Here is a 24,600-nt window from a genome sequence, read left to right on the forward strand (position 1 = left end):
CTTCAGATGACTGCAGTTGAGAGAAGCCTCTGTGGAAATTTCAGGGTGTTGAGACATTGGAGATGGGAGAAGCTTGTGGCGCGAATGGTTGATGCACGTTTTGCTGGTCAACGCCATCAGGATGAATTGCTTCTGCCAAGGATATCTCTCCGGCCAGACATGGCAAACTTATCGTGTGTAGAGGGAGGACAAGGGCAGCATACGAAGAATACGACGGGTCGGCCGACTCAGGAGGCCATTGCCTCCGTTCCAAGCTCTCCATCGCATCATATGGCCAGCATTCTTTTTGCTTGCCAAACAAGATGAACTGGACAAAGGCCAACAAAGACCTTGCTAAACTCTGTTTTGGTGTCACCGTGCCTGGCGATCACTCTCTAAAAATAAGCACAGTCGTGTGGGACCCTCCAACTTTGGCTCAGCCACCTCGTACCAGACGGTCCACCAATAGCCGGTCCTCATGCTGACGATTTTGACGTCTTTGAAGCCCCCTTTTTTGACGCTGCCAGTCAGAAATTGATGTGCCAACGCCAACAAGCACAAAGAGAAGCGTGTGGAATGGGTGAGCCCTAGGTCGATGCAAGGCAGAATCTTTGTAGCGGCTGAAGAAAGCTCTCCGAAAGGGGGTGAGAGCTGATCAAAGCCCGCCTTTAGCGTGCGATGGGTATTGGTGAGGCAACCGAGGGAGGAAGTTGAAACCACCTAAATAAAAGTCCCAAGCTCCGTCACCAAATAACAAATACTTCTCCTTCAGACCACCTCCTCTTGCCAACACCACTTTCTCGTGCCTCTCCATTTGAGATTCGTTCGTTGCACAGGATAGCTGCTCAGTATACCCATCCAATTCTCTCTCCAAAGAACATAAGACAACATTCAAGATGTGGTAAGTTGCCAGCCTCGACACCTGCGCGGGGTTGTCCCCAAACCATGGCAGCTACTGCGCAAGCTGCCCTCGAGTATTCAATGCTAATTCTCTCTTCTTCACAGTGGAATTTTCGGCTACATAAAGTAAGTTGTTCCTCTGCCCTCATTTCTTCTACCTCCTGCGTGCCAAATTTTTGGGAATCGTATCGGAGCTCAAGGACTCGTCTCGTCAAAGAGAAAGGAGGTTCCAGCTGAACCAATTGCTCCTCCGCCCCAAAGAATGCTATTGAATACTGTGCTAACTAGTCAATAGTTGTGAGAATACCCTTCATGAATGACGACTATTCTCCTCGATTCGAGCTCGACCATAGTTTCCTAAGAACATGGCTAACGTATAGACCAGATCTCGTTGAGAAGGACCGACGATTCATCCTAGACACCTTGGTCAATGGCCTTTCCCGACTTGAATACCGTGGATATGACAGTGCTGGTCTTGCCGTCGATGGCGACAAGAAGAACGAGGTCTTTGCTTTCAAAGAGGTTGGCAAGGTGGCCAAATTGAGACAACTCATCGAGGACGAGAAGCCAGACTTCACCAAGGTCTTCGATTCACACGCTGGTATCGCACACACTAGATGGGCTACCCATGGTGAGACACTCGGAAACGAGATTGTTGGTTCATCTGTTAACGCAGCTAGGCCCTCCCTCGAGAGTCAACTGTCATCCTCACAGGTAAGCTTACTTGCAGCTTCCCACGTCAAACCGCTAACAAGGGACCCTAGATCCGACCCAAAATGGGAGTTCTCTGTTGTACACAATGGAATCATCACCAACTACAAGGAATTGAAGACTTTGTTGACTGCCAAGGGATTCAAATTTGAGACTGAGACGGATACGGAATGTATTGCCAAGCTCGCCAAATACTTGTACGATCAACACCCAGATGTCGGATTCACGGATTTGGCAAAGGCTGTCATCAAGGAGTTGCAAGGTGCCTTCGGTCTCTTGATGAAGTCCGTCCACTACCCACACGAAGTTATTGCCGCCAGAAAAGGTTCGCCTCTGGTCATTGGTGTCAAGACACAAAAGCGTATGAAGGTCGACTTTGTCGATGTCGAATTCAGCGAGGATGGACCTCTACCAGCTGAGCAAGCATCGCAGAACGTGGCTATGAAGAAGTCGAACGTCGGAAACTTCCTTTCCGCCCCTGGAAGCCTTCTCGCCCCGCCGGACAAGTCGCTTTTGCACAGATCACAATCGCGAGCCTTCATGACAGACGATGGAGCCCCTATGCCAGCCGAATTCTTCCTCTCTTCTGACCCTTCTGCTATTGTTGAGCACACAAAGAAGGTCATGTACCTCGAAGATGACGATATCGCACACATCCATGAGGGTTCTCTGAACATCCACAGACTTACCAAGGCTGATGGCTCCTCAAACGTCCGTAACATCCAGACTCTTGAACTCGAGCTTCAAGAGATCATGAAGGGCAAATTTGACCACTTTATGCAAAAGGAAATTTTCGAGCAACCCGAGTCCGTCATCAATACTATGAGAGGTCGTCTTGATCTCGAAAACAAGGTGGTCACTCTCGGTGGTCTGCGATCATATATTTCAACCATTCGACGATGCCGAAGAATCATTTTCATTGCCTGCGGAACGAGTTACCACTCCTGCATGGCAGTTCGTGGTGCATTTGAGGAGCTTACTGAGATTCCAATTTCAGTCGAATTAGCTTCAGATTTCCTCGACAGACAAGCTCCTGTCTTCCGCGACGACACCTGTGTTTTCGTTTCACAGTCTGGTGAGACTGCTGATTCTCTCATGGCTCTCCGCTACTGCTTGGAGCGAGGTGCGTTGACCGTCGGTATTGTCAATGTCGTTGGTTCTTCCATCTCTCTCCTGACCCACTGCGGTGTGCACGTTAACGCTGGTCCCGAAATTGGTGTCGCATCGACCAAGGCATACACTTCTCAATTCATTGCTATGATCATGTTCGCGCTCTCATTGAGCGAGGATCGCGCTTCCAAGCAAAAGAGACGAGAAGACATCATGGAAGGTCTCGGCAAGATTTCTTCCCAGATCAAGCACATCTTGGAGCTTGACCAACCTATCAAGGAGCTCTGCGCTAGAACCTTCAAGCACCAGAAGAGTCTTCTGCTTTTGGGCAGAGGTAGTCAATTCTCTACTGCTTTGGAGGGTGCTTTGAAGATTAAGGAAATTTCCTACCTTCATTGTGAGGCTGTCATGTCTGGAGAGTTGAAGCACGGTGTCTTGGCTCTGGTAGACGAGAACCTCCCAATCATCATGATTCTCACTCGTGATGATATCTTCGCCAAGTCTCTCAATGCTTACCAACAAGGTATGTATAGGCAAGCCCGTTCATCTGAGTTATAGCTAACATTTCTGTAGTCATTGCACGCAGTGGAAAGCCTATCGTTATTTGCAACGAGGGCGATGAGGAATTCAAGACTGGCAAGGCCGAGACCATCGAGATCCCCAAGACAGTCGACTGCCTGCAAGGTCTCCTCAACGTCATCCCTCTTCAACTCATGGCCTACTGGCTTGCAGTTGCTGAAGGCTTGAATGTTGACTTCCCTCGAAATTTGGCCAAGTCTGTCACTGTGGAGTAAAGTGGTAGATTTCCGGTCTTTGTTTTTGCTTATTAGCGTACTCAGGTATGGGAAAATGGTTACGGCACGGCACGACTGGAAGCATGGATCTCCAGCTCCTGGAGATACTATTATACTATGAACTTCTGTAGTCTAGACACATGAATCTTGAATTACTAAATATTTCGTCTTCGTCTTTGATTGACTCCCGTTGGTGACTGATTGATCCATCAACTTTTGGCAGACGAATATAGTATAGTGGCGATATAGTTGATTCCACCAGAATGACCCAGCATTGTAGGGACTTTCACAATGTTGGACTGGGAACAGATGATTTATTTGCACTAAATTGTCCCAGCCTGATCTAGGCATTCGAATCTGGAAACTTTAATGAGGTTAGCAGCAGGATCTAAGAACGTGGCTTTGGCCGGATTCGTTGTAGGTAAACTTAGTTTCGTCATTCCCATTCAACACAAATCTGGGTAAACTAAAATGTCCTGGCAGCTTCTAGCTTCATTCTATACCTACTGGACACTATCTTGACCTAACTTGCACACCGTCATCGGCAATCTAAACCCCCACACATTTATATAGCAACAATATGTTAACATTATTATACTCTTTCACTTTTGTTCGTTTACCTTACATCGGACGTCAAGATCCAAAATGCCACTTCAGCATGAGCAAGCTGGAGCAGCGCGAATGCAAAGGCTTGGTCGAGCTTATCCAGCAACATAACAATCAATTCTTTAGGCTTGGGGAACACAGCGGCTCTTCGATCTTCGAACACTCTATCATTGGAGACTCTTTGAAGCTCTTCGTGGAATGGGTGGATACCGGAATACTAAAACCACTGATCAGGCATGCGTCTAACCACACAGGGTTCACTATCTACAGCCTACTATACATACTGGCTTACAGGCTTACAGGCTCGGCAGTGAAAGTCTGTGTAACGCGGCCATGGACGAGTTAATCCTTTTTCAATTCGAGCTCAGGAGGTGCCCGACTCCGTCACATGTGTGCTCGATGCAAAAGTGTGCCGGACACGAAGGAGTTCCGAAGCCTTTGAAAGATATGTTGCTTCGCTGCTTTATTGTCATGCCAACAATTCTGAAAAAGGATCTCATATCAAATGATCAGAAGGGTTTGGGAGCTGTTGATGTGCATTGAAGAGTGGTATCCGAAGCAGCGAACAGAATTGGTATATCCTTCTTGGGAAACGAGATGTGAATTCCACATTCATTCGGAAACAGAAGCTTGCGAGTTCATTGGGTAAAAATGAAGATCAGGATATACAAGAGAATCATTGAAGCCCGTACTTGTCATGCGTCTTGAATGTCCTTCGTTTCGACCTGCAATGTAAAAGAAACCGACTTTAAATGCAATACAGACATTCAGCACTCTGCCTCAGCTGTCTCGCTAAAGTTCAGGGGCCTCGAATCCATCCCATGGTATCTAACTTCATGCGCCTAAATGTGCACTATCTGGTCGCAAAAGTTCCAAATGGATCAGTGTGAAGTAAGTCGGAAAGCGAGTTCCGACTTGGGGACACAAAGTGATAAGCGTCCTTGTGTCGATCATCTTGCCCCACGGCCAACACCCCGCCAAGAAGCGATCTTTACTCCTCATTCCCAGAAATCTTACCCTGGGTTCTTGGCCTCCATTCAAAACCCATGATTGCCACGATAACAGTCCCAAATAGGCAGATAAGCCATGTAACGTTCCTGGGGAAACAACAGTGGGGGACGTCTGGCCTGGAAAGACGACTTGAGAATCCTATATGTACTCTTGTAAAGTCGAACATGCAAGACTTCCTATAGTCACGCGATATCCTCCTCCTTTCGTGTACCCAACATGGCCGACATCAAGACGTCCCCAGCGAAGGACGATCTTAAGAGGTCTATTACGGCCACAAGCAACATAGCTGAGAATGTCATCAGTATAGATGCTCTCGCTCTCAAGCAAGTCGACGAGGAAGTCCAGTATGCCATCGCAAATCACCAATCTTACCTGAGGCCAAGAAGCAAGGAGGCCTTCACCCTTTACTTCTTCCTTGTATTTGCATTTTTAAATGCAACATCAAGTGGTTTCGATGGCAGTCTGATGGGCTCAATCAACGCAGAAGCAACCTACAAGAATTTCTTTCACCTGAAAGAGACGGGCTCTTCCACAGGCTTGGTTTTCGTCTTGTATAACGTTGCTTCAATGGTTGGATGTGCTTTTGGTGGACCTATCATGGATTACTTTGGCAGACGAAAGGGAATGCAGTCTGGATGCCTCTTTACCCTTGGAGGTGCAGTATTAGCGTCAGCAGCTCAGACATTGCCTCAATTCAAAGCTTCTCGATTCTTGCTTGGCTTCGGCATTATACTTCAGACGCTTTCTGCACCAGTATATGTTACAGAGATTATTCCACCTCAATGGAGAGGAAGACTGGGAGGATACTACAACACGTTCTACTTTGTGGGCTCAATAACTGCAACTGGCGTCGTATATGCTACTTCTCGGTATACGACAACCCTTGCGTGGAGACTACCCCTGGCGCTGCAGGTCATTCCTCCTACGATTGTCTTCATCGGCTGCTTTTTCATTCCGGAGTCTCCTCGTTGGCTTGCATCGAGAGATCGTATGGATGAGGCAGCAAAGATAATCTACCGCTTTCATGGTGGAGAAGACAATGTAAGTCACCAAATCCAACTTGTTCCCTGTAGAGAAGCCCTCGAATCCGTACTTCACATAAACTTTCTTGCATGTTCTGTACCTCCTGGAACAATATCCTCGCCACGTATCAAAATTACTGACTTTGCACTTTAGGAAGTAGCAAAACTCGAAGTTAGAGAGATTGCCTTGCATGTCAAGCTCAGCAAGCCTCAAACTCCAGGAGAGTATATCAAGGGACTTTGGGATTACAGAGAGCTCTTCAACTCCCATTCCGCCAGATGGAGGTAAGTCTTTCTCTGTCCCGGGAGAAAGCCCATCAGCTGCTCATATTCTTCGTGGTATTGACAGACAATAAGACTGACTGGTACAATCTAGAACTGCTATGATTACCCTCCTCACTTTTGCTTCTCAACTCACCGGCAATAACATTCTCACTTTCTTTCAACCTACCATGCTTGCAGCTGTTGGTGTGACTTCCGTACGAAGAAAGTTATTATTGACTTTCGCGTCCTCAATTGTAAGTCATCTCGCCTCTCCAGCAGAATATCCAATCTCACTTGACTAACTACGTCTTTCGAACAGGTTTCTTGCTCAGGAGCTGTCATTGGGAGCGCCACCAATGATTGGATTATGAGAAGAACCAGGTAAGACCTCAAATGTCCAACAAAACCAGGCTCATCTAAAGTTCTTTGTTAGGTTCGTCTGGGGATCCTTCTCTCTGGCTTCAGCACTGGCCCTCGTGGCCGGCATGTCATCTCGAGTAGCAGCTTCCACTGCTGCGGGAGAAACTCCTTCAAAAGCGATTTCCGGAGTCGGCATATTTGCCATTTTCCTCTTTGGTTGGATTTTCAGTTTTGTGTATACGCCGAATCAAGTTTGTTACCTTACTTTAGATCGTAGGACAATGCTGACCCGAATCTAGTCTTTGTACTGCACCGAAGTGCTGAATCAAGAAATTCGAGCAAAGGGTATATCCTTGCACGCTCTTGAAAGTAATTTGGCAACCATCTTCTTTACATACACCACTTCCATTGCTTTAGGAGACATTAGTTGGAGTACGTTTCCAATCCTTTAATAAAGTGGGCATTTCTAATGAGGGACAGAGTATTACTTTGTCTGGATAGCTGTGGACGTCGTTGCCGGATTTCTTTGGTTCTTCTTTGGTGTTGAGACTGTAGGTCGCACGATTGAAGAGCTCGATACTTGTTTTGAGGCCAGGTTCCCACCGAAGGCGTCGTGGAAGAGGACCAAGTTGGTCAAGAATGAGAATGAGGAGCTTGGTGTTAAGCTTGCAGATTTAGAAGCGTGAGATATAGTGAATGAGGGAATTGTGTCGCATGTTCAGGAGTTGAGGAGACAATGAGTAGATGTTTCAATCAACGATGTTTACTCAGGGATTGATCTCAGTTGATTCTACATCATTGATGAACTTCTTAACGACCATCGTTGCAAATAAAGTGATAGACTGCACGGATTCTTTGAAGCAGTGTATAGTTATTTTGCACATACTATCAAATGTCCTCGAGGCCGTTGGACAATCAAGAATCTGCTAAGATTCACTACTCTTGGGTCGAAACTGCCAATTAATAAGTGAATCGGGTCTGCCCAATTGCTTAGAATCCCGTATTAGTGGCAATTAAGGTTGATGTAGCTCCAGGCTGATAGTGGCAATTTGGATTACAGCAATCTGACTACTGAGGAAAGCTCACAGCACCGGTTGGGCCGATTATAGGATGGAGAGTCATGCTTTTGCTCCCAGAAATGACTGAAGGAAGACAGAAAGAGGGATCCCGATCACTGAAGAATCCAGAGATATTCTGTAAGGGAAGAATATATCATGCCATGGAAATGGATCTATGCATTTCGAGTGTTATTGGTACAAATTCGAGACTAGGCCTATGCTCGATGGTATGTTGACGCCAATGCAAGAAAATGATGACCACGTCTAGAGCTTTTGGTACTCCAGCTTGCCCTCCAACTTCTTCGACTCTGCCACCTTCCGTACTGCCTTGTTGAAATCGTCTTGGTTAACTGCATCTCGATAATCCTTGATGGCGAAGAGGCCGCTGGTATAAAGTTAGCTGAGGCTCTTCTTAAATTTTAAGTATAGACATACGCTTCCGTGACGACGTTTCGCAAATCCGCCCCATTGAGCCCGTCACTCATCTTGACCACGCTCTCAAAATCAACATCGCCCTCCGTAACAACACCCGCAGCATGAATCTTCATGATCTCCAGACGTCCAACCTCATTGGGGAGTGGGATCTCGATTTTCCTGTCTAATCGTCCTGCACGGAGGAGGGCTGGGTCGAGGGTATCCGGTCGATTTGTAGCCATGATGATCTTAGTCTTGCCCAGGTAGTCGAAACCATCAAGTTGATTCAAGAGTTCCATCAATGTACGTTGGATCTCACGATCTGCTGAAGTGCCTTCCGAGAATCTTCGTCCTCCGATAGCGTCGATTTCGTCCATGAAGATAATGCAGGGCTCGTGTTCCTTGGCGTATCCGAACATTTCTCTGATCAAACGCGCAGACTCTCCGATATACTTGTCAACGATAGCAGAAGACACAACTATCTAAGATTAGCTTACGAATTTTTGCCTCCATACTTTAGCTCCACGTACCCTTCAAAAAGTTTGTCTCCAAACTGCTAGCTACAGCTCTGGCCAGTAATGTCTTTCCGGTTCCAGGAGGTCCATAGAGCAGAACACCTTTTGGAGGCTTGATGCCGACTCTCAGGAAGAGCTCAGGGTTCTTTAGAGGTAGCTCAATAACTTCTCGCAATTCTCTGATCTGGTCGTTCAGTCCACCGATTCCGCCAAAGCTGACCTGGCCTGGATCCTCCAAAGACATGTTATACACAAGCGGGTCGACTTCTCGAGGTAACATTCGCATGATTGTGAGGGTGGTCATATCCAGCGCAACTCGGGTTCCTTGCTTCAACGAAGCCTTGTCAACCTTCGATCTACATCCAACGACATATCGAGGACCCGAGGAAGCTTTCACGATGACTGCAGAATCGTGTTAGCAGTCATTCAGTAGCTATGGCGCTCTACTTACATCTCTCATCATCAAGTTGTTTCAGCACTTCCCCAATGATCTGCCCAACACTCTGAAGTGCCTTGATGTTGTCCTCCGTATGATCAAAGTCTTTCTGCAGTCCTTTGATGTCTAACCGTAATGACTTCAGCTTCGATTCCCACTCACGGCTTTCCAGGAGCTTCGTCTTGAAGGAGGAGAGTGCATTCTCGCGCTCTGGGTCTGACATCTTGCGTTGAGGATGCTTGTACTAAGAAGAGAGATCTGATATTTGTAGGAAGATGCCGGACCGATTTTAGTATCAGGGATGCGTTGCGGGCAAATGTGTTTGGTTGCGTTTATGTTGATACCAAACTCCGGCCCAGCTAGGCGGCGAGCTTCACGCGTACTTCAAATCTAGGTCACGTGAAACTGGTCAAATCAGAATGTGAAGATTTGGATTTGATAGGGACAGGTTCCAATGAAAGCAAGTCAAGGAGCGGTATATGATTGGTTGTTGTTTGGAAAAACACACTTCAGGGCTGATCAACGACTAAGTTCGCCGTCTAGGTAAGATGTGTATTTTGGATCCTCAATAACTCAAGCTAGGAGCTATACATCTTTCTAGGTCTATTCGCCTAGTATGTACTTGTTCTTTTCATTGATTGAAACTTCCCATTTTTAACGTAAGTATTTCTTACAAGTTAGCAGGAGTAGTTTGAATGGTATCTTAAGAATATTGAATTACATATCCTGCTCTGTCAATTTGGGCTTAGGGTAAAGGAAGTGGAGCATGAGCAATGGAAACTTGGTATCGATCTTTCATCAGCCCATCAAAGGCACAAACGCGTGGGCATGTCTAAAGATGTTGATATATGGCGCGACCAGTGGTTGAGTCCGCTCGTTGACACGCCTTAGCAACGCTGGCATGTCCCAACATGGCTTGGCTCATTGGAGACCGGTGTAGGATCCAGCGTATGACAAGACGATACATATCATCAAAATTATGACTCGGACGATATCTACTGAGGATGCCAGAGATCCGAGTCCGGAGGGGGATCGAGATGGCCCTTTGAAGATTTCGGTGGGTTTTCAAGGTGTGATGGAGACATTTTTGGTAACCAAGAATCCTCGAAAATCACGAGCCTGTGAAGGTTTTGCTCTCGTAAGTAAAGTTTTTGCAAGGCTGCACGAAAGATGACCGCGCTGCTGTTCTCGGCCAATTGTGCCTTCCCTGCAAAGTAACAGGGATCGCACCTTTTCCCCCACCAAAACTGGCCCAAAAACTGAAGCTCGATCGCTCGCGTTTCTCAAGAGGTAAAAAAGCCCCTCATCATCTCTTTCTCTCACATCTTCTTCTTCAAGCCACAACCACAAAGTAAGTGCTCGCTTTCTGTTCTGCAACCAATTGCAATTTTCTCCTGCACCGCATCCAATTTTCGGCCAGGGACTAGATAAGCTGCAGACTGGATCTCCGGTTGGTTTGCAAGTCCCTCACCCCACCTTGTCTTGAGTTTTGTTTGCTTCTTTCATCATCAAATTCTGACTTGCAACTGACGAATTTGTCTTCCAGAATCCCAAAGAATTTCGATAAAGAAGGTAAGAGTTCTCTGCGTTCCGCTATTGTTGTATCTTTTTTGTTGAGTCACCAAAGCTAACTCTTTTACCCCTCCAACAGAGTTCTACCACAAATCCATCCATCATGGCGATCACCAAGATCCACGCTCGCTCGGTCTACGATTCCCGAGGTAACCCTACTGTTGAGGTTGATCTCGTCACCGAGACTGGTCTGCACCGTGCCATTGTTCCTTCAGGTGCTTCGACTGGACAACATGAGGCTGTCGAGCTCCGTGATGGAGATAAGAGCAAATGGGGTGGAAAGGGTGTCACCAAGGCTGTGGAGAACGTGAACTCTGTCATCGCTCCTGCTCTTATCAAGGAGAACCTTGATGTTAAGGATCAATCTAAGATTGACGAGTTCTTGATCAAGCTCGATGGAACTGCAAACAAGGGAAAGCTTGGTGCAAACGCTATCCTTGGTGTCTCTCTTGCCGTTGCCAAGGCTGCTGCCGCTGAGAAGGTAGGAAAGAATCATAGCTGGGCAACACCTCCAGATGATCCCTTGAAACTAATCCTCCATAGGGTATCCCTCTCTATGCCCACATCTCCGACCTTGCCGGTACCAAGAAGCCCTATGTTCTTCCTGTTCCCTTCATGAACGTTCTCAATGGAGGGTAGGTTATCAAGCCAGGATCAACAGAAATGTGTCTAACTCTCGATAGATCCCACGCTGGTGGACGTTTGGCCTTCCAAGAGTTCATGATTGTGCCATCGTAAGCTGCTGAGAAGTAGGAAATGTGGCTTTCACTAACATTAGACAGTTCAGCACCAACTTTTAGCGAGGCTCTTCGTCAAGGCGCTGAGGTTTACCAAATCCTCAAGTCCCTCGCCAAGAAGAAGTACGGTCAATCCGCTGGCAATGTTGGAGACGAGGGTGGTGTTGCACCTGATATTCAGACTGCTGAGGAGGCTCTCGAGCTCATCACTGAGGCTATCGAGTCCGCTGGCTACACTGGAAAGGTCCACATCGCTATGGATGTTGCTTCGAGCGAATTCTACAAGGAGGATGCTAAGAAGTACGATCTGGACTTCAAGAACCCAGATAGTGACCCAGAGAAGTGGATCACCTACGAGCAACTTGCAGACCAATACAAGAATCTCGCCAAGAAGTACCCCATTGTCAGTATCGAGGATCCATTCGCTGAGGATGACTGGGAGGCCTGGAGCTACTTCTACAAGACTTCCGACTTCCAGATTGTCGGAGATGACTTGACTGTTACCAATCCTCTCCGTATCAAGAAGGCCATCGAGCTCAAGTCTTGCAACGCTCTCTTGCTCAAGGTCAACCAAATTGGTACCCTCACCGAGTCAATCCAGGCCGCAAAGGACTCCTATGCCGCTGGCTGGGGCGTCATGGTTTCCCACCGTTCTGGAGAGACTGAGGATGTTACCATTGCTGACATCGTTGTCGGAATCCGAGCTGGACAAATCAAGACTGGTGCTCCAGCTAGATCTGAGCGATTGGCCAAGTTGAACCAAGTAAGCATCAGCAAGTCAGATTCCTTAAAAATATGGACAACTAACTATGAGTCACAGATCCTAAGAATCGAAGAGGAACTCGGTGACAAGGCTATCTACGCTGGCGAGAAATTCAGATCTGCGGTTAACTTGTAAAGAATTCTGCAAATGCGGAAAGGGACTCCTCGAATAACGAATGGCTTTAGTTATGGCTTATGATAGATGAAGACAAAGGAACAATAAAAGTGCTTACCTCATCACATGGTATTTGTGCAACAAATTAATCTTGAAATGTATCACTTTATTTGTGCTGTTGGTCTGTGATATGTATTCTCAACGCGCCGCGCCAGGACTCTCACAACGAGTGTCTGGTCCGAGCCAGCCGCAAGCATCGTGAAATTCCCGAGAGAGACGCACCGATTAACGATGGGAAGGCTCGCAGCGAAGTGTACGCCGACACGCATCTGATTAGCCACCGGTTCCATCTTTGAGACTCTGTGGCTACAATATCAGTTGTAGCCAGAATAAAAAATGAATCCGATTAAAATCTCACTCGATATCGTAAATGACATCTCCAGCTATCCATTCACCCAAAGATCAAGAATTGCAATCAAAAAAAGAAAGGACTACCTCGTGAGCCTTTGTTTTAGAATTCGCGCTAGCCTTGGCACGACCCTAAGGCGCACTTGCCCTGACCCGCAACTATCGCATCCAACTCAACCTCTTCTTCACACAAAGAATAAATCTCGCCCTCCACAAAGACACCAATTATCGACACAGTGAGAAGGAACATCAACATCTCCTCCCTCCAAAATGCCTGAGAAATGGGGTATGTTCATTATTTCTTTGCTTGCGTCATATCGCGACACAGTGGCCAGTACTAGCCACGAACAATCATATGTTTTCAAGTCGATAAATCTGCGGCTCGGATAGCAGATCGACGTTGCAGGAGAATATGCACGGTGATGAGTTTTCATGGCTCCATTTGGCTGACCGCCTCTAGATGAATCCGAAGAGGACAGCAGTTCTGCGTCTTCCCCCGCCCTCAAGCCTACCATTGCCACACGCAGAAAGTTCGGTGATGAAGAAGACAGCGATGACGTTCTAGAGGCCTGGGATGAAGCCGAGGACAGTGAGGTTGAACGAGAGAAGGCAAAGAAAGAAACAGAAAAGAAGGCGCTGGCTGAGGCACAGGCTGCTCTCAATAAGAAAACAAAGGCTCAACGTATTGCAGAGCGTCAAGAGGAAAAGGCGCGCAGATTAGCAGAGGAGAGCGAATCCTCCGAGGAAGAAACTGAGGCCGAAAGAAGGGAGAGGCTACGTATTACAGAGCAAGAGGCAGACCTTAGACACGGTACGTACCATTCATATGATACTTCCGAGAACGCCTATACTGACGTCTATAGCTGAGGATTTATTCGGAAACATCGGTATCAGCAATAGCCGCAAAGTTACCACTGCCGCAAATGCTGTCCAAATCGACTCGAAGGATCCTACGTCCACCGTCGACTTGACGTCTCTTCCCCTTTTCGACCCGAAGACCAAGTTGCAGTTCGAGAAGCTCCGCGATACTCTGGTTCCTGTCCTGAGCAATAACTCCAAGAAGGCACATTATGTTATCTTCTTGCAGGAATTCACCAAGCAACTCGCAAAGGACCTACCGAGCGACCAGATCAAGAAGATCGCCAGCACCTTGACTGCCTTGAGTAACGAGAAGATGAAGGAAGAAAAGGCGGCAGAAAAGGGTGGCAAGAAGAGCAAGGCTCAGAAGACTAAGGTTGCCTTGGTCGCAAGCAGAAATGCCGTAGGCCCAGATACTCGTGTTTATGATGATGATTACGGCGAGTAAGTTTTGAATGACCTTGGGATAAGGATGTATCACTGACAATCTTCAGTGATGATTTCATGTGAACAGGCTTTTTGATACCAATTTTATGCATATCCCTCCCGGCCTCACCTCAACAGGCAATAAACGATGTCTATTTGGGCATCCGCTACATGCAATCTCGACTTTACGAAGAACATACAATGCGCGGCGCACACAACACAACCGCCCGAGTGGACAATGGTCACTCAGCAAGTATGGCCAGTATCAGATGGCAATCGGCGTGACTGGGGATGGGCTACGTAGGGAAAGCATTCGTGGAGGAATCGTCTTTCAACTTAGAGTGCGTTAAGATGCGAATCATAGACCGTCTGCTCCTGCCTTGCTTTGTTAATGGCTTTGCTTCATGCTTTGACTCGTTTGGGCGCATGAATGTAGAAAGATAGACTGAAATTGAAAGAGAATATGACCGAGGTTTCACGCTGATTCATATCGTTTTGTGAATGGTGAATGATCTCTGGTATCAAAACTTGCTATCTGATCAACTACTTTTCTATAAGTTGGCACAACTAAAACATGCTCGAACCCAGAGACTCAAGTCCCCAGACTAGAATCTCTCCCCAGCTTTCCAGTTCTTCCGAAATTGAATTCAAACACTTATAAATGAACACGCTATCCCCAAGTGCCTTGTCCTCCGAAAGCCATTTCTCCTCCGGGAAGGACTTCCAACAGAGCCACTGAGTTTTCGTGAATCATTCTGTCGAAAGCTAAGATCCTTGAACATCTGATAACACCCTCTAGTCACTGGAAGTATACAGTCCCTCGAATTGAGTCCGTCACTCACACCATCACAGGACCTCGGAATATCTCAATCACTCAGGATCTTTCGATGACTCGAATCATGTCCGTCACTAAAAGTGTGACAGCATCTCAGAAGTTCTTGATCACTCAAAATTTCTTAGTTACCCAAAGTCTTTAAATCACTAGAATTGTGTCCGTGACTGAAACTAGCTTGGTGTCTAAGCTAGTTTTGGACATTGACACAGATTCGGACTTTAAAGTCACATCAAGCACTCAGATCATTTGGGTCATCTAGCACTTGCGAATGTTTGAAATTCTTCAACAAGACAATGTTCAATTCTGGGAGTCGTGACCATAATTATACAACCTCTCAATATTCCAAAAATTACCAATACATATAGACAGGCCAGCCAAGAAGTAGAGTCAACGCAAGCCACCGTTAGCAATTAAACTTGTAATACCATTACTCCGCATACATGATCAGACACTTGGAACTTCCCCACCCCTCTCTGGCGCATCCCCAGCAGTCTCATTTGCCTCTCTCGTCTCTCTTCCTTTCTCCCCAGGAATCATATCCTTGAAAGCCTGACTTGGATCCTCAACGGCATCAAAAGCTCTTTGTTTCTTGGACTTCTTTGCTCCACCGGCAGCCAAAGCTTCTTCATCACTGCTGCTAATATCATCATCACTGTTCTGCACCATAGTGACGTTCTGGCCCTCTTTCTTCTTCCGCTCGCGTTGACCCTTCTTCATCTTTTCCAGACCTTTGTCTGTGCATTCTTTCGTCACGACGTGTAGGCCAGGGAAGTTCTCATTGAGGAACTTCTTGAGCAATGGAAGGAGCTCGCCTTTGGGACGGTAAGTACCACTGTCATTATCGATCACTAGTTCGTAGTTCTTGGGGCTTGTTGGAGGTGGTGAGTTTGGTGGTCCGCCTGGGAGATCGGCATTGGGGTGGGTTTCTTGGTTTGGGGCATCGACGGATTCGTTCGGATGTTTGAGACGACGGATGAAGAACTCTCCCGAGCAAGCTATGTAGATGTTCACATCGCTGTGCATGGTGTGCTTGGAGAGCATGTCGATTCCGAATTCTTTCCCCGTTTCTGTGAAGCGCAGCAAACCATCCAGAGTGAGGACGTAGGTGAAGATCCGGCCACCTTCGTCAAAATGAACCATCTTCAAGAACTGGAGAGCTGCTTCCTCGGATCTTGGCTTGACAATTCCATATTCTGTCGAATTGCTGAAATTGTAGACTCGAGCATGTTGGTGATGCAATGCCTTGTTCAAGACTCGTCCTCGAAGACCAGCTTTCGAGAACATGCCTTTGACGAAAGGTTTAAACTCAACAAATCGATGATACAGCTCTGCTGGCACCGGCCCTTGAAGTTGAAATTGGTTTGCTTGAAAGCTATAAGGTGTTAAAGACGAATCTGGAAAATAGGCTTATGCACTCACTCGTATTTCTCAGTTTTTGGCTCGTCTCCATTAGGCGGGCCCTTTGAGCTCCCAGGTGCTTTGGTCCCTGCAAGTCGTCCAATCATTGGTGAATAGTGCTTGAAATATGATGTTACGCCAATCGTATACATTCTCCCATGCGGAGGCTCAGACTCGCCAACCACTTGAGCACTGAGCCACAAATGTCCACCCATATGCACACTGCTGCTAAGCATAGCAGCACAACCTCGGATCATATATGCTCGCTTACTTCCCATCCGCTTCTTGATGTCGAAGCTCTCGTTTTTGATGCCCTGCCAATTGGACCCAATGCGGTCAACCTGGACTGTTACATTTCCCAGTCTATCATCGTGGTCCGAAGGGTCCTCATCGTATAGTCGACACTTCAAGCGGAATCCACTCGATGGAACGCCCGCAACTATCCATTCTGTGTTCCATTCTGGGTTTGTGTTCTTGTGTACAGTCGGTGTCCGCAACACCATTTCCGGATCTTCCTTATGTCTTTTCGGTAGGCTAGACGTCAAAGTCGCAGTTATGTAAGGGTCCGTTGATCGAGAGTTAAGGTCGGACATTGGGAGATTGGCGGCACGGTGAAACGTGAATTTGACAGTATATCCATCCGCTGCTCGTGGAATTGGCGTATCGTCGTGGCCGCCCGGAGGATTGTTCTTGTCCCTAATCTTCTGCTGCTTCTCTGTCATCTTGTCTTTTGCGGCAGATAATTTCCCATGAGAGTCTCCTTGCTTCTCAACATCTCCATTCTGTGTTTTGCCGTTGGCGCCATCATCAAGCCCGCTGGGCGCGGGATTGGCATTTTCCGACATTGATAAGTCTGTATTGTATTTGTTGCAAACTGCGACGGTGGCCCGAATGCAGCTTGGGATATAATTCCCGCTTAAGAGTGAATAGCCTGTGATGATTCACCTCACGATCTGACGACCACAAAAGAGGAGTAATTGGAGGTTGTAATGTACTCGTCGCCTTATCAACACTGTATGCGACTGTACTCGGAGGGGTGAAGCTAAAACCTTAGCCCACGATTGCGTATCAACGGTTTGGTTGGAGGATTCTTTAGACTGGTGAACCGAGTTCCCGAGTGTAAGCTTTTGCCAAGGAGACAGTTCAGTGTCAATCGAGTGCGGCTGCTTGGCGTAGATGGTCTGAACTGTTATTCAAAGAAGAGAGAGCAGCAGCATATGAAAAAACAACGATGACATCCTCATGTCGGACCCATGGCATTTAAACGAAAGAAGTTAAAGTCGAGGGAAATCAAGAATTGGTTCGTACCGAATTGAGCTTGAAACGTAAAAAAACGGCAGATTGAGGGAAGCGCAGGAGTATCCCAGCCACACTACGTCATCGTGCATTATTTTCCACTCCACAGAAAGATCCTCAGAGATTAGATCAAAACTTGAACGTAGCTTCGCTGAAGCTAGGAATATTTTCATTTTTCCAGATCCGATGCCAAGCTTTTGGTAACAGTTGCACAGAATTGGAAAACTCGATCCGGTCAGAAACCCGGCAAAGACACAGGGGTTCACTAAAACCCTCTGTGCCTTCACGGACACTCCTCAGTCTCCAACTCCAGGCTTCCATGTCAGATTTCAAACATCAAATGCCAAGTCACATTTTATTCGGAAAGAAACAATATCAAACAATATGACCACGGCCATCATCATAGTCCTTGTATTTCCTAGACCAGAGGCTTCTACTTAATCATACCCTTCATCACTGTCTTGATCCATTACTATTATCCATAACATTTGCCTTTTCCTTTCCAAATCAGGTTCGACTTAAACATCACGGACCCTCTTTCCAATCCAAGCCCTACAAGAACCCCAGGGTGACCCAAAAGCCCAGGCGCTCACCTCCAGTAATACAATATTCGCACACGCACATAATTGAACGCCAAGCATGCTTTCCCAAGGTATCTCCAGTTCATGCCATCATCCATCATCTATCATCAAACGGTCATCAGAGTCGTATCATCTCTCTGGAATGGGTGCTTTTGCAAGACGCCCACCAGCGCTGACACGCTTTTGCAACCGAGCCTCACGCTCTTTCTGTTGCTTATCTGGTGTCATCACAGGAAGTGCACCAAGAGAGTCGCTCGGTTGGCCGCTTCGTCCGCTCTTCTGCTCGATGTAGAGCGCTGCACTCCGACTGAGAGGAAATGCTGGCAAACTTGTGGGAATCTCTGCACCGTTCTGCACCAGAAGTTCAGCAACTGGAAATGCAGTTACCTTCACTCCAGTATCGGGTCTTGAAGGCGAAGCCACTGGAGATGGTGACGCTGGATCAGCAGCAGCAAGCGCTAAGAATACCGAATGTGTCCCCCTCGATCTATCACAAACGTTGGGATTGGCTTTCAGAGCCAAAGCGTAGATGACTTGCTGGATTTCATTCTTCTTGATGGCCGCAAGAAGGGTCTCGTCGGCAGTGGCATAGCGTGACAAAGTCGATGAAATTGACTCAATGTATGCTCTGTCGACATACTTTGCGGTGATAAACTTGAGTCGCTCCTCTCTAGTCGCTTGTGGTGAAGGTTTCAACGCAGGGTCCAACTTTGCCTCCCAGACCATGTTGGAAACCCGATTACCGACCAGTAGTAATAGTTCCACAATGTCTGTCGTGAAGGAATTTATGTCTAGGGTCAAAGAGCGAACTTTGCTAATGTGAGTCCCTAAGGATCGATGAATGCCACTGCACTCAATGCAAAGAATGATGGCTAGGTTGATAGAAACCCATTCAACCTTGACCCCTGACCCACAATCGGCACACCAGCAGTTGCCCTGATCAGCATCTCGCAACGTTTGGAGAAGCTTATCAGGGCTATCGTCGTATCCGTTGCTACCCTGCCGATTGTAGGCAGGTCTGGCCCCCACGGTCGTCCGGCGGAAGACATTGTTGTTCGATGCGCCACTACCTTGAGCGTTGTTGTAGTGGTTCCCATGGTTCATCGAAGAACTTTTGCCCGTCAAAATCGAACCAATGTCTCGACGAATCGAATGTGATTCTTGATGAGGAGCTGGTGCAGGCGCGTCTCGCATGTCCCTCCCTTCAACAGCACTCTGGATAGCGTTGTTGATAGCAGATATCCAGTTCTTCATGTCGTCCTCAGAGGTCGCTTGATACACCCGCTTAAATTGAGGCGTAATTACCTCGAAGCAGAAACGACGTTCCGCATCACGAGCTTCGCGCACAGATGCCATTCGGAGATCAATAGGCTCCATATGCAAATCGAGGCGCTGCTTCCAGTTGCTGTACTCGGATACTTTGCCAGCATCGAGGACAATCCAGAATCTAAATGGGTCAGTCCACTACGTTAAGGATCGAACGAAAAGGAACTCACTTATGCCACGCCTGCTTATTCAAGCCCCTTGGATCTGCATGGCTGCCAGGTCTGCTAAGGGCCCAGAGAAGCCCTTCTTTACGCTGAGTCCCGAGTTTCTCACTGTTCGTGATCTGAGAGTGGTCCTTTTCTTCAAGGTCTCGAATACCCTTGAACTTCGAATTGGGACCAGGACTTCCAACGACACCCATAGTAGATGACAAACTACCGGGAGACCTAGAAAATTCCATGGCGCCTCCATTGGAGCTCGTCATCGTTGTACCATTGGAAGGAATCGCTCTCAGTTGCGATGCCGAGCTATCTGATCTGCCCAACTCTCCATCAGAGACATAGGCACTTGTAGTACTGGTTGAGTATGATGTTGGTGGGGGTATTATGCCTACAGCAGGAACCGTATCTGGCTCAACGTAGGTAATTGTGCTTTTCTCCAAGTTCCTCCGCTTCTCCTCACGTTCCGTCCGCTGGTACTGGAATTCCTTATCCGCTTCTTGTACTTCCGCACTAAGGGCGTCCAACTGCGGTAGCATCTGCTCGACCTTTTTGGCGGTGGACAAGTAGCTCTTGGTCTGTGCATCAGCGTACTTAGTGAGATGTGAAAGCACCTCTTGTTCTTTTCTGCCGCCATGAAGATCCTGCATGAAGGAAGAGTAATCGAAACGTTTTAACTCGAAATTCCGGCGCTTAGTTTGATACTTGGTATCACTTTCAGCGGCCTTCTTCTTCTTCAGCGAATCTTGTCGCTGACCGAGATATCGCGAGACATATGCGTAATAGTCTTTGCTCTCTTCTTCAAAGTCCCGTTTCTTTGCTTCAGCCTGTTTGATATCCAGATTGTAAAGCTTTGTGAGAGGGTCGATGATAATTCTTTGCAGGTTTACGGTGTTCTGCTTCTCGTAGCCTAAGATTTCTCGAGCAATCTTATCAAAATAATGTTCCAATGCAGGCTGCACGGCATTTGCATTCGAAGTAGACGCTTCCCTGAGAGCATCCATGAACCCAGAGATAGCATCATTACATTCAATTTGTGCCATGTGTGCTGCTTCGGCTCTTCTCAGAACTTTCTTCATTCGTTGCCTCATGTTTCCAGTCTTCTGCTCCAATGCTTTCATGGTGGCTCGGAACAAAGGTCCATCTTCGGTTGCACTCATGTCTTCCCCCGGGCGTTGGCAAGAAACATCAACCTTGATTATGTCTTTCGGAGGGACTGGACCGATTGCAAGTGGAGGCTCAGCTGGTAACATATGCGGCGATGGAGGTTCATCGTATTCTCGAGTATCTGTGCCGCTCACTCTTGAATCCATGGATTGTGAGGATGGAACTCGAAGTTTTGGGGGCGGTATAAGATTAAAGGGTGGTGAAGGAGAGTTGGGCTGGCTGAGGTATCCTTGGTTGTCTGAATAAAGTCAGTATATCTATATAATTACCTATGTGACAAGACAGCCATACTTGAAACCCAGAATGAAAAGCTAGCCAGAGTATTTAATCTATGGGCACGTTGGTCGTATTCGACAAACTTTCCCCGATTAGTGACTTTGCTTCTGGCAGGAGGTGTGGACATACACTGCAGTCATTCCTCCAGCCGCCACCTCTATCCTCTACAGCCTTGGGAGGTCTCCATTTCCACGACCACTCGAAGGATACCGACTGGCTTCCACCCGTGGAATAGTCTCCCACTAATTGTACATTGGCATTCTTATGTAAATTCGGGTCGGCATGGAATTCTCGAGTCACCAGCGTCTCGACTTCCTTGGCTGTTGACGCTGATACGTATGTGAGGCCGTTGATATTGGTGTCAACAAGATTGGTAGCTTCTTGTGCACCATTCACCCCTGTGACAATCTGCTGTGACTGTCGAAGAACAAACGTGAATTTGAATGTGAGCTCCTCATCGTTATTGAGTTTGAGGATGAAGTTCGGAGTCGGGGTAGAGGGAAGTGGTTCAGGGTCCTAACGATCTCGAATCAGCATGCTAGGTTCGATATATTATTCTGCAGCGCATTTATTCTGCAGCGCATTCTTCCATACCTGGACATATTCCACGACACTATTGTCTCCAAGATCGCGGGTTGCTGACACTCTGGTAGCAGGAAAGGAGTTAGGTACAACATTTAGGACAGTCCGACGCCGAGAGTTGATGACCGATAGCGATGAAATAGATACTGTTCAGACGACATTAGACACACTTCTGCAGTCCGAGTAGAATGTACTGACATCGAGTCTGATCTCTGAGATATAACGCGGATCCGTCCCCTGGGATGCTGGAGACGTTCCCCATCGTCGAGTGTATTGCCCCACCAAGGCGCACCGTCAAAGGATGTTGGTGGAAGGCTTTGCTTGCACGCAGACAAGGCGATCAAGCGCAGATAATCCGATGCTTGATATCATCTATGTATTCGTGGAAAGGATGTTCGTTCGAAATACGCATTAGTCGAAGTGAAAGGGGGACAGAAGTGTAGAATGCATGGAGTGCCTTGTCGATACTCGCTTGGCCGCTGCGTTAGACGCGGTTGATGAATGAGTTATTAATCTAGTTGAAATGAAGGGACTCGTTGCTAAATTTTACGTTTCAGGAGGGAGATCTAGAGAGCTCAACTCCAACACGAAGGATAAAATCGGATTCACCTGAAGTTTCGCGGGTCGAATCACTCTGCTCCTGCGGGCAGATACGGCCAAAATAGCTACAGTATTTTGGGAGCTTGCTGACGTATTTTGCCCTCACAAGGCTGCAGCAAATCCGTTCACGGTGGATTGTCCAGCTGCACGCAGCAGAGTCATTACGCCCTGAGACTTGTTTGAATCACAATCACCTTCGTCCCATTGGATTGATTGCGTTTCCAAGCTCAAACAAGGGTCCTGAAGGACATCACTCGGCAATCTGACAAGTTTGCCGCTTCGTGATGCAAATGTCAGGAACAACTACGAAAGGCTGACACTTAGGTAAGTCACAACCTAGCCTGATCACAAGGCGTGTGGAGAGCTTCAAAGTATTCTTGTACTCATGTGATACCGTGCTCGTCCTCATGGAAGACACAAGGACACAACATCGTCCCGGCATTTCTTCGGCCACCAAGAACAAGGGATCGCCTTGGGCAATCGATAAGGGGTCCTGCCTCGGCTCGGCGGTAACTTCAGAGGCTAGAAACATCATGACCTTTGATCAGTGAGCCTCTTTTGAATCATTCTTGGGATATGGCATAGGGCATAGCAGGTGTGATCAGAAATCTACCGCAACAATGGCTTCACCGGAAGCAGGGTCGACTTTCGCGGCAGCAACGGCATTAAAATGCCTCTCTTCACACGAGTACGAGGCGAATTTTGTTGATGACTGGTGCATTGGATCTGGTAAGCTCTACCTTGGTGACTTGTCAGCATCGAACCCTATGTGCGTATTGGGGAGTGTACCGAACAGTGGTGACTCGAAGCTATTGTGAAGTACAGTGGCAATAAGTGACCGGGACATCGGATTTGCCTAGAGGCCGAATATGATAGCCCAGTGGCTATCAAACCGCTATGGTATACACATGGACCCATTTCGGTGTGATTCGCAATTATTATCGATCTGTTCTCATCGTTCAAGCTATAATTCTTTACTAACAAGTTACAGTTCCCCACGGAGGTTATGCGACTGCAACCTTCATGCAAGTTGCCTCAAAGCACTTCAGCAGCACTCTCTCTGCCCAAAACCAACCTCACACCATAGCGGTACATTTAGACTTCCTTCGCCGAACCTCAGCTGGTCCAGCACTGTTCACAGTTAAGGACACCAAACTGGGTCGTCAAGCCTCTGTCATTCATGTGACGCTCTCTCAGGAAGGCCGGGAAGAAGTCATAGGCTCTTTGACTCAAGGAAACATTTCAGCAGAGGAAGGGGTCTCTTTCGACACGACTTATTCCTTAGACCCCGCACCTTTGCCAGTTAATTTGTCTCACCTTGCTAAAGACCAAGATGAGAATTGGGCAAGAGCACGTGAGATGCCGTTTGCATCATTCAGAAAAGCGACACAGAAGACAATGTTTCATTTTCCACGAGAACGACAACGAAAGAGATCACAAGCAGATGAATGGGTGAGGCTGGTCTCTGGGGAGAAATGGACAGATGCATCTATTGGATATCTAGCGGATATGTGGCGTCAGTATTATTTACATACTCCTATCTTTCATTCTTCGTACCACTAGAGCCTCAAAAGAGAGTGAGAGCTGAGCATACAAGGCCAAACGGGTCTGCTATCCTGAAAGAGAATCATTGACCTTGCTTGCTCTAGATTTCCCTCCGATTTAGATATACTGCTTGTGCTAACCCGCTTACCAGCCATGCCGGTCGAAGCCTTTGTTAGCAAAGAGAATCCCTACGATGTCAAAAACATGGAGAAAACCGCTGGAGAGAAGGGACCAGCAAAATTTTGGTACCCTACACTATTGTGAGTATCAGAAACCCAGTTGTCTTTCGTGTTCTGAGTTGTTGGTATTCATCCACCTGGATTCAGTCATTCCTTCTTTCCACATTCTTGATTCGAATTGCACTAATTTCTCATTCTTAGATTGAATCTAGACATAAAGAAATCCCTCTCAGAGAAGCCCTGCGAATGGCTATTCGTTAGAGTGTAAGACACCTTCTCCTCTGCTTTGAACTCCGCTTCTCCAGAACCTCAGAGCTTGAAACTAGCCTAAAAGCCTCAAATTCCATCTAGCTTGTTGCTTTAGAGTCGCGGCTCCAGCTTCTCAACTTTTCGCCTTTGCACTTCCCAATACTAACAGACTCCAACAGAAACAGCAAGCGTATCCAGAATGGCAGGATGGACTTAGAGGTAGTGATCATGGACGAAGAAGGAGATATCATAGCTTTAAGCCATCACATCGCATTTGCCCTTCCAGCAGCAAGGAATCTCGCTGCCCGGAGAACGGGAGCAAGTAAGATCTAGACGTTTCATAGACGATA

The 24,600-nt window shown here is 47.3% G+C and overlaps 8 protein-coding genes across 8 annotated transcripts; 5 read left to right on the top strand and 3 right to left on the bottom strand.

Moving 5' to 3' along the window:
- The first annotated feature begins 1,021 nt into the window (after positions 1 to 1,021).
- LY89DRAFT_297647 (isomerising glucosamine-fructose-6-phosphate aminotransferase) lies at positions 1,022 to 3,560 on the top strand. The gene is made up of 4 exons (XM_018206548.1): positions 1,022 to 1,510; positions 1,560 to 1,593; positions 1,644 to 3,223; positions 3,274 to 3,560. The coding sequence occupies exons 1-4, from the start codon at positions 1,192 to 1,194 to the stop codon at positions 3,492 to 3,494; spliced, it is 2,154 nt and encodes a 717-aa protein (XP_018076748.1). The 5' UTR covers positions 1,022 to 1,191; the 3' UTR covers positions 3,495 to 3,560.
- Positions 3,561 to 4,797: 1,237 nt separating this feature from the next.
- On the top strand, positions 4,798 to 7,668 carry LY89DRAFT_704136 (putative hexose transport-related protein; the record flags this gene model as incomplete). The annotated part of the gene is made up of 8 exons (XM_018217360.1): positions 4,798 to 4,832; positions 5,372 to 6,152; positions 6,288 to 6,418; positions 6,510 to 6,651; positions 6,717 to 6,778; positions 6,831 to 7,008; positions 7,057 to 7,189; positions 7,238 to 7,668. The coding sequence occupies 8 exons, from the start codon at positions 4,798 to 4,800 to the stop codon at positions 7,441 to 7,443; spliced, it is 1,668 nt and encodes a 555-aa protein (XP_018076749.1). The 3' UTR covers positions 7,444 to 7,668.
- A 397-nt stretch (positions 7,669 to 8,065) lies between these two features.
- Positions 8,066 to 9,824, bottom strand: LY89DRAFT_297344 (26S proteasome subunit P45). Its single transcript, XM_018206546.1, has 4 exons — positions 9,196 to 9,824; positions 8,760 to 9,146; positions 8,251 to 8,707; positions 8,066 to 8,200 (listed from the first exon to the last, which is right to left on the bottom strand). Exons 1-4 carry the CDS (start codon positions 9,401 to 9,403, stop codon positions 8,080 to 8,082), a joined length of 1,173 nt encoding a protein of 390 aa, XP_018076750.1. The 5' UTR covers positions 9,404 to 9,824; the 3' UTR covers positions 8,066 to 8,079.
- An 884-nt stretch (positions 9,825 to 10,708) lies between these two features.
- Positions 10,709 to 12,433, top strand: LY89DRAFT_680537 (enolase). The gene is made up of 6 exons (XM_018214095.1): positions 10,709 to 10,752; positions 10,832 to 11,233; positions 11,296 to 11,387; positions 11,436 to 11,486; positions 11,535 to 12,252; positions 12,310 to 12,433. The coding sequence occupies exons 2-6, from the start codon at positions 10,856 to 10,858 to the stop codon at positions 12,385 to 12,387; spliced, it is 1,317 nt and encodes a 438-aa protein (XP_018076751.1). The 5' UTR covers positions 10,709 to 10,752; positions 10,832 to 10,855; the 3' UTR covers positions 12,388 to 12,433.
- A 447-nt stretch (positions 12,434 to 12,880) lies between these two features.
- LY89DRAFT_297495 (translation initiation factor eIF3 subunit) lies at positions 12,881 to 14,598 on the top strand. The gene is made up of 4 exons (XM_018206547.1): positions 12,881 to 13,060; positions 13,235 to 13,585; positions 13,638 to 14,072; positions 14,127 to 14,598. Exons 1-4 carry the CDS (start codon positions 13,045 to 13,047, stop codon positions 14,153 to 14,155), a joined length of 831 nt encoding a protein of 276 aa, XP_018076752.1. The 5' UTR covers positions 12,881 to 13,044; the 3' UTR covers positions 14,156 to 14,598.
- A 623-nt stretch (positions 14,599 to 15,221) lies between these two features.
- Positions 15,222 to 17,593, bottom strand: LY89DRAFT_680540 (uncharacterized protein). The gene is made up of 2 exons (XM_018214096.1): positions 16,313 to 17,593; positions 15,222 to 16,265 (listed from the first exon to the last, which is right to left on the bottom strand). The coding sequence occupies exons 1-2, from the start codon at positions 17,134 to 17,136 to the stop codon at positions 15,338 to 15,340; spliced, it is 1,752 nt and encodes a 583-aa protein (XP_018076753.1). The 5' UTR covers positions 17,137 to 17,593; the 3' UTR covers positions 15,222 to 15,337.
- A 435-nt stretch (positions 17,594 to 18,028) lies between these two features.
- LY89DRAFT_297732 (centaurin beta) lies at positions 18,029 to 22,233 on the bottom strand. The gene is made up of 6 exons (XM_018206549.1): positions 21,876 to 22,233; positions 21,690 to 21,823; positions 21,225 to 21,611; positions 21,111 to 21,177; positions 19,665 to 21,057; positions 18,029 to 19,615 (listed from the first exon to the last, which is right to left on the bottom strand). Exons 1-6 carry the CDS (start codon positions 21,937 to 21,939, stop codon positions 18,298 to 18,300), a joined length of 3,363 nt encoding a protein of 1,120 aa, XP_018076754.1. The 5' UTR covers positions 21,940 to 22,233; the 3' UTR covers positions 18,029 to 18,297.
- A 664-nt stretch (positions 22,234 to 22,897) lies between these two features.
- LY89DRAFT_574754 (uncharacterized protein) lies at positions 22,898 to 24,583 on the top strand (the record flags this gene model as incomplete). Its single annotated transcript, XM_018208755.1, has 5 exons — positions 22,898 to 23,006; positions 23,269 to 23,793; positions 24,004 to 24,082; positions 24,203 to 24,265; positions 24,430 to 24,583. The coding sequence occupies 5 exons, from the start codon at positions 22,898 to 22,900 to the stop codon at positions 24,581 to 24,583; spliced, it is 930 nt and encodes a 309-aa protein (XP_018076755.1).
- Positions 24,584 to 24,600: the final 17 nt, after the last annotated feature.

This window comes from Mollisia scopiformis (assembly GCF_001500285.1).
Source record: "Mollisia scopiformis unplaced genomic scaffold LY89scaffold_3, whole genome shotgun sequence".
Taxonomy (NCBI): domain Eukaryota; kingdom Fungi; phylum Ascomycota; class Leotiomycetes; order Helotiales; family Mollisiaceae; genus Mollisia; species Mollisia scopiformis.

Coding starts and splice junctions, on each gene's coding strand:
- LY89DRAFT_297647 (XM_018206548.1), top strand. CDS start 1,192: ATGAATGACGACTATTCTCCTCGATTCGAGCTCGACCATAGTTTCCTA. Junction 1,511..1,559: donor CACTAGATGGGCTACCCATG/GTGAGACACTCG, acceptor TAACGCAGCTAG/GCCCTCCCTCGAGAGTCAAC. Junction 1,594..1,643: donor GTCAACTGTCATCCTCACAG/GTAAGCTTACTT, acceptor AAGGGACCCTAG/ATCCGACCCAAAATGGGAGT.
- LY89DRAFT_297344 (XM_018206546.1), bottom strand. CDS start 9,403: ATGTCAGACCCAGAGCGCGAGAATGCACTCTCCTCCTTCAAGACGAAG. Junction 9,147..9,195: donor ACAACTTGATGATGAGAGAT/GTAAGTAGAGCG, acceptor ACGATTCTGCAG/TCATCGTGAAAGCTTCCTCG. Junction 8,708..8,759: donor GGAGACAAACTTTTTGAAGG/GTACGTGGAGCT, acceptor AATCTTAGATAG/TTGTGTCTTCTGCTATCGTT.
- LY89DRAFT_680537 (XM_018214095.1), top strand. CDS start 10,856: ATGGCGATCACCAAGATCCACGCTCGCTCGGTCTACGATTCCCGAGGT. Junction 11,388..11,435: donor ATGAACGTTCTCAATGGAGG/GTAGGTTATCAA, acceptor AACTCTCGATAG/ATCCCACGCTGGTGGACGTT. Junction 12,253..12,309: donor GATTGGCCAAGTTGAACCAA/GTAAGCATCAGC, acceptor TATGAGTCACAG/ATCCTAAGAATCGAAGAGGA.
- LY89DRAFT_297495 (XM_018206547.1), top strand. Junction 13,586..13,637: donor AGAGGCAGACCTTAGACACG/GTACGTACCATT, acceptor TGACGTCTATAG/CTGAGGATTTATTCGGAAAC. Junction 14,073..14,126: donor TGTTTATGATGATGATTACG/GCGAGTAAGTTT, acceptor GACAATCTTCAG/TGATGATTTCATGTGAACAG.
- LY89DRAFT_680540 (XM_018214096.1), bottom strand. CDS start 17,136: ATGTCGGAAAATGCCAATCCCGCGCCCAGCGGGCTTGATGATGGCGCC. Junction 16,266..16,312: donor CCAAAAACTGAGAAATACGA/GTGAGTGCATAA, acceptor AACACCTTATAG/CTTTCAAGCAAACCAATTTC.
- LY89DRAFT_297732 (XM_018206549.1), bottom strand. CDS start 21,939: ATGGGGAACGTCTCCAGCATCCCAGGGGACGGATCCGCGTTATATCTC. Junction 21,824..21,875: donor TCTCAGAGATCAGACTCGAT/GTCAGTACATTC, acceptor TCGTCTGAACAG/TATCTATTTCATCGCTATCG. Junction 21,058..21,110: donor CTTTTCATTCTGGGTTTCAA/GTATGGCTGTCT, acceptor GACTTTATTCAG/ACAACCAAGGATACCTCAGC.